Source organism: Hippopotamus amphibius, chromosome 2 (assembly GCF_030028045.1).
Source record: "Hippopotamus amphibius kiboko isolate mHipAmp2 chromosome 2, mHipAmp2.hap2, whole genome shotgun sequence".
Classification (NCBI taxonomy): Eukaryota; Metazoa; Chordata; class Mammalia; order Artiodactyla; family Hippopotamidae; genus Hippopotamus; species Hippopotamus amphibius.
In genome coordinates, this window is record NC_080187.1 from 71,091,371 (window position 1) to 71,103,924 (window position 12,554).

The 12,554-nt window shown below is 44.1% G+C and overlaps 1 protein-coding gene across 3 annotated transcripts in view; it reads left to right on the forward strand.

Moving 5' to 3' along the window:
* The first annotated feature begins 2,832 nt into the window (after positions 1 to 2,832).
* The window catches only part of RASEF (RAS and EF-hand domain containing), a 71,866-nt gene continuing 62,144 nt past the window's right edge, over positions 2,833 to 12,554 (forward strand). For all 3 annotated transcript variants that reach the window (XM_057722355.1, XM_057722358.1, XM_057722356.1), the window contains exon 1: positions 2,833 to 3,406. In XM_057722355.1, coding sequence (XP_057578338.1) covers positions 2,976 to 3,406 — 431 coding nt within the window. In that variant the 5' untranslated portion in view covers positions 2,833 to 2,975. The remainder of the gene's footprint in view (positions 3,407 to 12,554) is intronic.

Below are 12,554 nucleotides of genomic sequence, written 5' to 3' on the forward strand. Positions count from 1 at the left end.
AGCTAAGAATGTTTGATATTTACATTTTGTCATGACAATGAGGAGTTATTAAGTTAATCATGTAATCAAGTATGCTATATCTGGAGGACAGCAGGAGCCCTGATGGAGATTAAAAGAAGAGATGTTTGGCTATATAAGACGGGTCCAGACTGTAGAGGATTTGGGATGCCCAGATGAAGAGTTTAGCCTTGATTCTCTTTCTTTGGTGCACCTCTGGGGGTTGAGGAGCTAGGGTGCAGGCTTTCTCAATCTCAGGATGATTGACATTTTCAACCAGATAATTTTTTGTTATGGGCAGCTGGGCCTATGCATCATAGGATGTTTAGCAGCATCCCTACTAGATAATAGTAGCATCTCCCCCTTTACGAATTACGACAACCAAAAATGTCTCCAGATATTGCCAAATGTTTCCTGGGGAGCAAAGTTACCACTGATTCAGAACCACTGAGCTCCAGAATGACAGAATAATTGGTGTTTAAGAAGGACTGTCCATATGTGGTTGCAGAATGAACAGGAGATCAGCAGGACAGGAGCCTGAGAGAATGTGTTAGAGGCCAGGCATGGTATATTGTTATAGTCAGGGACCCCGATAAAGTACCTCTCCCTGTATCCGTGACCTTGTGTAATCCCCTCTCCCACTAACTTAGGGCTTGGCCATGTGATTTGCTTTGATCAGTGGAATATCAACAAATATGACAAGCTGAGGCTCAAAAAGCATTTGTGCATTGGGACTTACCCTCTTGGGACACTGCCACCACAATGTGACAGAGCCGGTGCTAGCCTCCTGAAGACACATGTCCAGCTAACAGCCAGCACCCAATTCAGACATATGAGTTAGGCACTCTAAGACCATGCAGCCGCAATAAAGCTATCATGACTACATGAGCCTAGGCAGGCCAGCAGAAAAACCACCTACTGGAGCCCTGCCCAAGGTGATGGCAATGAAATTATGAACAAATAAAATGGTTAACATTTTAAATCACAAGGTGTTTGTTGTGTTGTCGCATCAGTGGAAATGAGAAGACAGGTACACAAGACATTTGGAATAATCTATGTTTCTTGATGACTCTTCAATGAAGGGGCTTACAAAGCAGGTCAAAGAAAATGAGAATTTACAATTTGAGTGCAAAGGTCAGAGTGAGTTAATGAAGGAAGTTGCATGAGCAGTCTTCAAGAAATCACTTCCGCCTAAGCAGTTAAAAATATATTAACTCATCCATTTTGAAAAATACAGCTATTTATTAACTGCTAACAGAACAATGATAACAATATTTCAAAGATTCAGTTTAATAAGTATATTTGTAAAGCTTTAAAGGCATTACCAAGCTAGCCATTTTTTCTTTACATGGAAAAAGCAACTTTTAGAATAAACAGGAAAGCACATAAATTCAAAATTAATAATTTATATTGCACTAATAATAAAATTCATTTCAATGTGTTAACTACCTACTTGTATGGAACTATATTCACTTAGCAATTAGATTGCTAAGACCAGGGCTTCTAATGGAACGCCTCTCATAATTTACCAGTTAAATTTACAGACGGCAATTATCAATGGTATTTACAGCTTGACAGATGCTGTGTTTATTGTACTAATCAGGAAGAAACAGTTCCTCAGATGTTTAGCACTTAGCTTTCTGTTTAAGAACATCAGCTTGAGGAAATATGTCAGTCAAATCCCCTATTTGTATTATATTGAAAATAATCAAAGTAAGCAATAAAGAGAATCCAGAATGAGAATAAATGAAATGCAGAACCATAACTAAAAGAAATGAAAATAAATGTTTAAAAAGTGGATGGAATTGTTGTGAATAAAGTAAAAATGACCCAAATGCATTTTCATAGTCTATGAGAATCACCAAAGGGAACATATACAGAAGTCGTATGACAGAGTGAGGGTCTCTTGGAAAGAAAAGGTTTTTTTTAAAGGATTAAAATAGATGAATGTTAAAGATCTTATACCCATGAAGCAGCCAATATTAAAGAAACAACAGCAATTGCTGAAATAAATGTTTAAGATCAAAGGGTAAGAGATACCTGCATAATTTCCAGAAGCTTTGTTTAAAGAAAAAAAAACTACCTTAGTCCTTGTTTAAATATTGTTGCCTGCCAAGGATTTTGGTTATTAATTTTCTCTCTCTCAGGTTGAGGAGATAAGGCCTGAGAAAAATTAATTGGGTTTCAGGATGTGGAAGATCTATGTATTCCAACTGTGCATTAACTATTTGGATCTTAACGCTGGCCGGACATGCATTAAAGAAAGCCAGTAAAATTAGAGAATGAGGTCTTCCGGTAAATCTCATACTTTGCTTTGTGAGAAAACTTGTATACACAGAAGTTTACCAATTTTCCGGAATCAGAAAATAATAAAATACACATGACGTTAACCAATTTGGAATCCTACCCCTACCTTCCTTTTCCCTTTCTACCCAGTTAGCTCCTCATACCAGCTCTCGATTTACCCGAGCAAACACTGTTTACGCGCAAGGGCCTTGCAACACTGTTGCCTCACCCCCAGTTCCTGCCGGGCCCCCCAACTCCGGGAGCCCCAAACCGCGGCTCCAGAGCCCCGCACGGAAAGTACAGCCGGCCTCCCGAAGGCGTGGGAACCGGAGCGGGGCGCCCCTCCTCCCAGGCTGGGCGGAGCCGGGCCTTGCCCGGCAAGTGCGCGCCGGACGCTCAGTCGCGGCGGGCACCACCGCGCGGGACGCGGGGCCAGGGGCGCGCTCGCACCGCTCTGGGGCTGGCAGAGTCCGGCCGGAGGTCTGCGCGCGGAGCCACGTCGGAGCGCGCCGTTCCGACCCACTCGGGCGCTTCGCCCCGCCCCGACGTTCCCGCCAGCGGCCTAACCTGCCCGACTCGCCGAACTCGCCGCAGCTCCCGGCGGCAGCAGGTGGCCCCGGACTCCCCGCCGTCGCCGCAGCCGGGGCGGGCCGCGCGCCCCGGAGCCTCCTCGGTCGCCCCGGACAGGCAGGATGGAGGCGGACGGGGACCTGGAGGAGCTGGCCCGGCTGCGCTCCGTCTTCGCCGACTGCGACGCGAACCGCTCGGGACGCCTGGAGCGTGAGGAGTTCAGCGCGCTGTGCGCGGAGCTGCGCGTGCGGCCGGCCGACGCCGAGGCGGTGTTCCAGCGGCTGGACGCCGACCGCGACGGCGCCATCACCTTCCAGGAGTTTGCGCGCGGCTTCCGCGGGGCCCTCCGCGGGGGACGGCGCCGGGGCTGGGGGCCGCGGGAGCCCGCGTTCGCCGCTGCCCAGGCGGGGTCCGACCCTGGGGACGGCGAGGAGGACGAGGGCGACGAGGACGCGGCGGCGGCGCTGGCTGCCCCCTGGGACCCGGGGAGCCCGGGCCAGGCTTGGCAGGACTTCCAGTCGCGACTCGGGGACGAGGTCAAGTTCATCCCCAGGTGCGTGTGTGGTTTGCAGGGCGGGAGGTGGTGGTGGTGTTTCCTGTCCTCCTTGGGACGCTGCCATCTCTCCCCCTTACACTCGAAGTGTGCAGACCCAGTGGACCCTACTCTGTCTCTCTCTCTGAGTTGCTTTTCTCCATTTACCGACTCACTGTAACTTTTCCAAGAAGAGATACTCCTAGATTAAGCAAAAGGAATGCGTTCAGAGTCAGAGTTCGGGGAGAAAGTTTCACTTGCTCATTTCTGAGCCCTGCAAAGGGCAGTTTGTTAGTTACATACGCGAGCGTGAAACCCGCAGCGCCCGGAGATTCTTTCAGGACACCGGTTTAGGAGCGCTCCCCGAACCTCAGAGACTTGATTACATCACCTCCTCCTCCTGGCCTCCAGGCTGTACCCGGAGCGGCAGCCCTCCGTGACCCGGGCCGCTAGCCAATTTGGCGGTAGTTTTGTATTTGTTGTTTTCCTCCTACTAAGTAAGAAACGAGACATTGCTGCGCATTTATATTGCTGCACACAAGTATTCACCGATGCCTACTAGGTGCTAGGCATTTTACAAGTTTATTCGTTTAGTATTCAGAATAACCTTGGGGGTGGACTTTCTCATCTTTGATTGATGGAGAAATTTAGACCAGAAGACGTTAAGGGACTTGCCCAGTCATTAAAAGAGCAGCATTTGATCCCAGATGTTGTAAATTTTAAAACTCTCATTTTTTATACCACAGAAAAAAATGATAAAATCATACAATAAACTTTCTACTCTTGTGGCTCTGACAGAAATAACATAGTATCACGTTACTTAATTCTCTGGGGAAGAGGGGATGCCTGCAAGTTCAGGGCACGGTGGCAAAGATACTCAGGTTTTATTGAGATTAACTTGCACGGGTCTCTGCCTGGAGTCATGGTATGTTCTGAGCTAGTTTCACTTCTTTCTCAGGTGCTACAAACATCTTAATGCTATAAAGTGTTTTTCTGCTCTCTGGATTTTCATTGAAGTGTTATGGATTTCTGGCTGTCATTATTAGGAAGATCTGAAAGGCATCGTTTTGGTTGGCAGTTCACATAGCTGAGACACGAGACTCAGAAAAGGAAATAGCCCCGGAAGGCAGCAGTGGCCTGGCTCACCCATTCACCATTTAGCCCTGCAGGGCTGCGAGTCCTCACTTCCTCCTGCGCCCAGCTTCTCCCTCCAGTTTGGAAAGTTCAGGGAATACTGGGCATGGACGGTGACTCACTGCAGTATAAGAGGGATTGTGTAGAGAAAGTGGGTGTGATACCTACCTTTTCTATTATTTACAAATGAGTGAAAATGCAGCGTCTCCACCAGGGAAGTAGAAAAATTTAAATTTTGCTCCAAGCATTATACTTTGAATCATCTTTCATTGGTAACTTGGTTTGGGTTCAGCTAGTTTAAAAAAGTAACAATATTAAGAATAAGAAAAGGTAAGCCCACACCATATTTTATTCACACACACACAGACACACACACACTGAACTACTTTTCAGAGTTGTCAGGTCACACCAGGAAATATTTGACACTTAACCTTTAAATGGTCAAAATGACCTTCTTAGGATCAGCATACAACCAGGACTTAATATTATTGGTGACATTATTATCACGATACCTTTCAAACTCTTGAGAAGTTATTAAATTTTATGGTACCAGTATCACCTGGTAGACTTGTGTCCTAAGCCCCACCCCCGTCTTCTGCGAGATTAACAAGTACAATATTTGCCTTCCTGTACTTGTTCAAGTGGAAAAGAACTAAACTGAGTTGCTTCATCTGATTGTTACCATGGCAGCCATTAGCTGTTTTGGTAAATTGGGTTGCTTTCTATTCCACGTCCTCATTCAGATGTTCACCTTCCCTTCCTCCCATTCAAATGTGATAAAAATCTTTTATTATTGACAATGCCATTGCCATTATTTCAGCCAAATTAATTCTGCAAACATTACTGAGTGCCTGTTTCGTGCCACACACTGTCCTAGGTACTGTCCTAGGTCCCTGGAGACAAAGAGAAGGAGGAGACATGGTTCATGCCCTCAAGAAGTGCATAATGTGGGTGAAATATTTCTCAGAACTTTCCTCAGAGAACAGGTAAAAGCAGGAGAGTTATTTGCAGGAAGCTCCATGTATTGTGGACAGAGTCCGAAGGACTGCCCACAAGCAGGAACATTCTTTGAAGTCTTGCATTTTTATCTTTAAAAAAAAGAAGTCATGTCTTTGTTCACTTTACTTTATAATATATTGGAGCTTGGTTTAACATAAAGTATTGTATTTTATTCCAGTAGAGAAGTTGTCTCTCTGGGAAAGTGTGCCATTTCATCTGGTGCCTTAGTTTCCCACCTGGCACTCCGTCTTCCCCCAGGGCTCAGTCTGTCCCATGCCTGTCCTAGGGGGGATATTTGAGAACAGTTTGCAGAGAACAGATAACAGATATAGGAATGTTTGGTTCCTGTAGAGGCAAAATGTGGTAGTGATTTCCATTTCAAAGATCATTCAAGCTCTTAGATCAAAATAGTAAACAAATTTGGGTTAACCTCCTCAGTCATTGGTAATTGTGATATTAGAGAGAATAATATTGCACTGTGAAAGAATGAAAATGGTCTCTGGGATGTGTGTTGACAAATACTCAAGTTGGTTTTCTCTTAGAAATGGAGGGACTCCTTTCCTTCAAGGTTGGGGAGTAGAGTGTCCCGAGCAGCCATGGGGCCTGTTCACCTGAGCTGGGCAGGTGTAAATGGTCCAGAGGGTCGGGATGGGCCATTACCACTAGTTCCAGTAAGCTGGAGCTAGGTCGGCCAGCAGGTGAAACCAGAATGGGCAATGTAGTTATGTAAGAGAATTCCAGGAGGAGGGTTGTATCAGGCCAAGAAAAATCCATGAAGTGGGGAGAGAATATCTGGGGAGAAACAGAGCAGAGTTGTGGATACCTAGTGGATGCAGTTTCTGGTGCCAGGGGCATTATCTTGGTGAAAGGGAGGTTTGTACACAGTAGGTACTCAATAGATATACTCAATAAATATTTGCTGAATGTTCTTTGATTCCCTGCTTCATATCCTGAGAATGCAGTTCGTTCATGCTGCATGCATTCTCTTCATTTCTTTCGTTGGTTCCCCCCTAAATTTTCACGTCCCTGGTGAGAGCTGGTGTGTTCTAAGATTGGCAAGGAGAGAAGGATATAGGGTGTGCGTGTCTTTGTGTGTGCGCATTGACATTTGACTGAGGTGGGGGCATGACAGGAATTTCTCTCTCTCCTCTAGTCAGAGCAGAAGCTTTTCAGAGTGTTCTCAGTTCCATTCATAGCGATTTTGAGTGTCATTTGTGGGATGATTTACTTTGATAAATTAACTTAGAACCCCACATTCTCACAAACAGAAACACGAGGGCCCAGCTGGCACCAAAACCACAGTGGACTTGTGAATGGGCACCAGTTTTGCCACAACAGCCAGATCAGACCCAGGGTGGGTTCCTTTAGTATAACAGGGTTAGCGCAGTTGGTGACCCGCCAGACAGGGTTGGGGTGGAAAGATTTGTTCAGGAGCCAAAATCAGACCTGTGTGGTCTGCTGTTACACATGGTTTGTGCCCTTTCTACACGCACAGTGTTGAAGAAGAGTCTTCTGTTGAGTAACTCAGAAACAAATTCAATTGAGAACAAAAACTACCCACGTGTGAACTGTTACATGAATTGTCGAAACGGTTTACTTCAAGCACTTCGGTATAACTATGAAGATGGTGGCTAAAAGGGAGAGGAAGAGCAACAGTTGAACACCAATCCCATGTAACTAGGATGTTTTAGAAAACACATAGTTACAAGTAGGCAGAGGCATAGTTTTAGTTTCATGGTCAGGATTTCCTTTACATTTCTCTTTCTTGGGGTCCACCTTAGGGCTTTTCCCTCTGATCGTCTTTTGTAATAGTGCGGTTGCTTCATGCGCCCCCTTCACCTTCATGATATGGTGCTTGGCAAGGTGGGAAAGGGAGAGGAGAGATGGAGGCAGAGAGAGGTAAACACAAGAGACGGCTGGAGACACGGATTGAGAGGAGGACAGGGTGAGAGGAGGCAGAAGACCAGCAGACAGATGGACAGACACGGATTGATTCAGTAGTGCCTCAGTTTCCCCTCTCGTCCCATCAGTGAGGTTCTGGCCCTGAACCAGCTTGTGATGCGAGAGTTAAATCAGCTCTTCTCTGCTCTCAGCTCTTGAGTATCTTCCAAATGTGAACATCTGGCTGCTTTGGACTGTGTTTACAGTGTTCGAAAATAAATATATATTTTTCACTCATGTGGCCAGTAATATCTGGTGCTCATTCCAGGAGATAAAGATTTGTTGCAGCCTTGAGGCATCACAGTGGGTTGGACCTCAGTCCTGGAAGAGGTTTGAAGATGTTTTTGACTGTGTGTGATGCTTTCCTTTGGCACTGGCTTTGGGACCTATCAGTGTGCTAGCCATAGGCTTTCCAGAGATTCTCTGCCTTTTCTGCATTCAGAACTGAGGATATATGTGTGTGTGTGTATCTTTATATGTCTATATGTCTCTGTGTATATAGATGTGTGTGTGTATATATATATCTTTATTTTCTAACTGTTGCTGGTCTGTTGCTTTTTGTTTTTTTCTCTTCAGTATATCCTCTATCACAATTACGTGTGTCACTACCCTACTCCTGAGTGGGAGAAACCACAACTCTTCCTAGAACCTTCCAAACCTTGCTCCTGGGCCCAGCAGAAGTCTGTATGGCTTACTTTTTATGAGCTTTGCTTACTGGGGGTGGCCCCTTCTGGTTCTGATATTTAAGTTTCATCTCAAGGTAGTAATTTCTTTTTGGCTTCCTGGCCCCAGAAAGGTATTCTGGCCTTCCCATCCTTAGAGGACTGCCAGTTGTAGCCATATGGACAGTGGCCTGCTCTAACCCTCAGATCTCACTGATTGTTCAGAGTGCTGCTATCAGGTTTTGATGAGAGATTGTTTACTCTGCCCTAATGGTGTGGGTAGAAAGAAAAAGGCTTAAGGTGGGGTGTCATTGAAAGACTACCCTCCAAGGACCACAGACTCTTCTTTAGCTTGTCTTTTAGCCTGAAATTTTCATTTACTCTTCTCCAAAATCACTGTTCAAATATACAGTCATACTACTCCTGTTACTTCAAGCTTATAAAACCTGTTTCTTGATTTCTTCCCAGGTTACATGATTTTATTTCATTTGTAAAATAGAAGTAGCTGAATCAGGCGGATCTGCCTTAAATGGAAGCTTGGAGGCTGATGGTGGAGAAGAGAGCTTTTAAATGATGGGGGAGGTTAGAATGCCGAGGTGATTCAAATGTCTGCTTTTTTCTCCTGAGAGGACAGACATAATATACTTTCTTGCTTCATGTGTAGCTTGTTAAAGCTTAGTTGCACTTGACTGCAGTATATCGTTGGAGGGAAGAAATGGGAAGAGATTATTTATGGTGGGTATTTGGTCTGCTCCTGTCTGACTCTCTTAGTCTCGTATCACATTATAAAATGGAAAGTAAACACTCTTTCCCAGAGGAAAGTTGTAATGATGGAATGACATGTATGATGTCTTTGATATTAGTTCCTCAAAAAAACAGTTTCATTGCTTCAACAGATAAATGTTTGGGGTCTTCCAAATTATAATTGCTTTTGTCAGAGTAATTACAAAAAGAAAACAGTGAATTTTAACCCTTAAGGCCTTAGTCTATATGGCTTATAAAAACAAGACATACAGATGCAGTAGCTCAGACATGCAAGACATATAGATGCAGTAGCTCAGACATGTTTCTTTCATTCTTTATCTAATTCCTTTGGTATTCATGTGCTGCCAGTGTCCCAGGCACTAGAGAGACCCCTCCGTAGACCTGACCCTGACTTTCAAGGAGCTTATTGTCTCACCCTTTTAAATACCTAGGAGTTTCTGACATCTGAAGGACCTGAAATGCAATATAACAAATGCAGAAAAATACCTCTGGGCACATCTCCAGACTATGGACATTTCACGTCAAGAGTGTTTCTCAAATTGGGGGTCCTTTGGGTCTTTACGTGCATGCTTGGGAATCTTAGAAGACTAATAATATAAAACAAATCAATTTGAGCACATTTCGAATCACCTGGATGACTCTTACATTTCAGATTTGGCCACACCGTTTCAAAACCTGCCTCTATGTTTAGTATCCTGTGGCACCCGCAGCACTTTGTTCCTTGTTGTCGGCTGGTGAGGAAGGCACAGTGGTGGACGTGGTGTAGATGATGTGTCCACCTAAATTCAAAGTGACCAGCAACACAGAGGGTGGGGTTGTCTGTGTTCTCAATGGAAGAGTGATCAGGGAATGGGGTTTTGATAGTATAAGTGTGGCTGGAAAGCGCAGCACACAAGCTGCCAGGACCATACTGACATTGGCTGTGGGGGTGTAGTTTCCGTAGAAATGCGTCCCTTGTCAGATTAAATGAATGTTGCTAATTCTTATTCCATTGATTTTGCAAATGTGTTGGTCACAAAAGTGTTCGGGAGCTATAAGTATGAGGAGTTTATATCTGGTTTATGTTTGTTCATAGTTAAGTAACATGATATAAACAGTATTTACGTCAACTCCAGAATCCATAGGAGGTATTTTCTTTAATAAGGTCTACATGTTTATCAAGTGTGAGACATACTGTTCTAAAAGGATTTGAAATCCTCAAGAACTACGTAAGATTGAAAACATTAGTTTCTCTGTTTTTCATTACTTATCCGTCTTGTCCATCATTTAAATTGAGGGCATGATATTGTGGAAGAAGTTCATCTTAAACTGTTCCTAGTCTTAACGATCATTGTTGTCAGTTGCCCACAGAAGAAACTCTTCTTGCCTTTTTCCTATGTCATTCATTCACTCTTTCATTTAAGAAATTTTTTTATCCGTGCGTGCCTGGGACTGCACTAGGAACGGGGTGCTTTAAAATCCGGTCAGAAATCGAAGTTTCTTGTCCCGTTGCTCTCTCTTCAGAGGGGATGGCACCAGTGAGCATATTGAACAGGAAGGAATCACAAGGTGGGTAGCCTGGGCCCAGCTCTGACTAGGGGTCAGAAATCAAGCAGAGCAACTAAATCCAGGGAGTTTCTTCCTCTCTTCAGTAGAGCCGTTGTCTCCATTCATCTTGCGTGGTGGTATTACAGTTCCAACAAGAGAGACTGTAGGCCCTGGTCAGATTATCTCCATGTTCCCTTCTCTTACCATCCCGCAGGCTGTGACAGGGAACGGAGGGGGACTCACAAACTCCGAGGCCAAGCCGGTAACGTTGACCTGGTGGAGTGGCGTTGGGGCCCAGTACCAGCCTCTGCTTCATCTGCTGGGGGGCCGGACAGATGCTGCCCTGCAGGATGTAGGCCCAGTGTTGCCAGCTATGCCAGTTTATAAAGATGGTGAAAAATGCAGATGTTAAGTAGGAGTTTCCAATTTTGCATACTCCATGAAGGACAGAGCACGGATGTGGGAAGGATAATTTTTCCAGTTTGCAACCCCTGTTTCCTACCTGAGAATTCAGGTGTAAATGTGCCCTGGTAAATTCAAGTTGTCAGGTGTGATCTTGCTTTGAAGACCCTTGTTGATGTGAACATGTGGGTGCATGGCGCCCTGACTTAGAACGTCAATCACGCTGCTTCTTGCCCTTCCAAGTTTGTGGGATAGTATTTTGACCAACAGATAATCTATCTTTACTCCCTTTTTTGCTCTTGTGTGTTTGTATACTTTCCTGAGTTACCTTGTTCAGGCTCAACAGATGTTGCTGTACAGTATTTTCTACCTCCAGGTTTGCTGCCCTGATAGGTGTGTCCTTGGGAGAGGAGGGCTGAACTCTGAAAGAAAGCATTGTGATCTCCAGAACACCTTTAACCCTGATGTCTGTCTTTCTCTTCATTTGAAGCTGAAAGTATTTGTCACAGTTTTAAGATACGTAAAAAAAAATCCATTGGAATGAAATAAAAATAAGGGAATTTAGTGATGAGAGGTTATATTTTCTGATACCACAGTGGTATTTCCTTGTGTTATTGGAACATTTTTGTCCTTCAAAAAAATCTTTATGGGGATGAAAAATGCTCATCACTAATCATCAGAGAAATGCAGCTCAAAACCACAGTGGAATATTGCCTCATGCCTGTTAGGATGGCTGTTATCAAAAACACAGGAAGTAATAAGTGCTAGTTAGAATGCAGAGAAATTGGGACCCTTGTACACACTGTTGGTGGGAATGTAAATTAGTACAGCCATGGTGGAAAACAGTATGGAGGTTCCTCAAAAAATTAAAAATAAAATTATCGTATGATCCAGCAATCCCACTTCTGCATGTATATCCAAAAAAATGAAATCAGGATCTTGAAGACCTATCTGCATTCCTGTGATCACTGTAGCACTAGTCACAATAGCTAAGAGGTGGAAACAGCTCAAGTGTCCATTGAGAGATGAATGAATAAAGAAAATGTGGTATATACATACAGTGAAATATTACTCAGCTATACAAAAAGAAGGAATTTCTGCAGTATGTGACAACACAGCTGGACCTGAGGACATTTTGCTAAGTGAAATAAGCCAGTCGCAGAAGGACAAATAATGTATAATTCCACTTACATGTGATACCTAAAGTAGTCAACTCTTAGAAAGTAGAATGGTGGTTGCCAGGGGCTGGGGAATTGGGAAATGAAGAATTGCTGTTCAGCGGGTTATAGAGCTTCAGTCGTTCAATGTGAAAAAACCCTGGAGATCTGCACAATAATGTGCACACAGGCAACAATACCGTACACGTAAAGGTCTGTTATGAATATAGATTTCATGTTGTATGCTTCTTAACCATAAGAAAAGCAAACATATGGAATATGAAATTTCTCTTTTACAGAGGTAAGAACTTTGGATAGCTATGAAAGCTCTGTGTCTCATATCTTTTTGGATCATTCCCAAATACAGGCTGTTTCAAGGGTTGCCCATTAAATGTACTCACACCTGTCATTTTTAGGTGACCAGACAGAAACAGTCAAGGTAATGACACATTTTGAGAGCTCCCTCCCACCACACACACACAGAGGGCAACCACTCTCTCCAATTTCAATTTTTTGGGACATTTCCTGGGAATGTTTGGCTGTGATACCCCCTTGTAATCATTATAATTATGGAGCATGTTC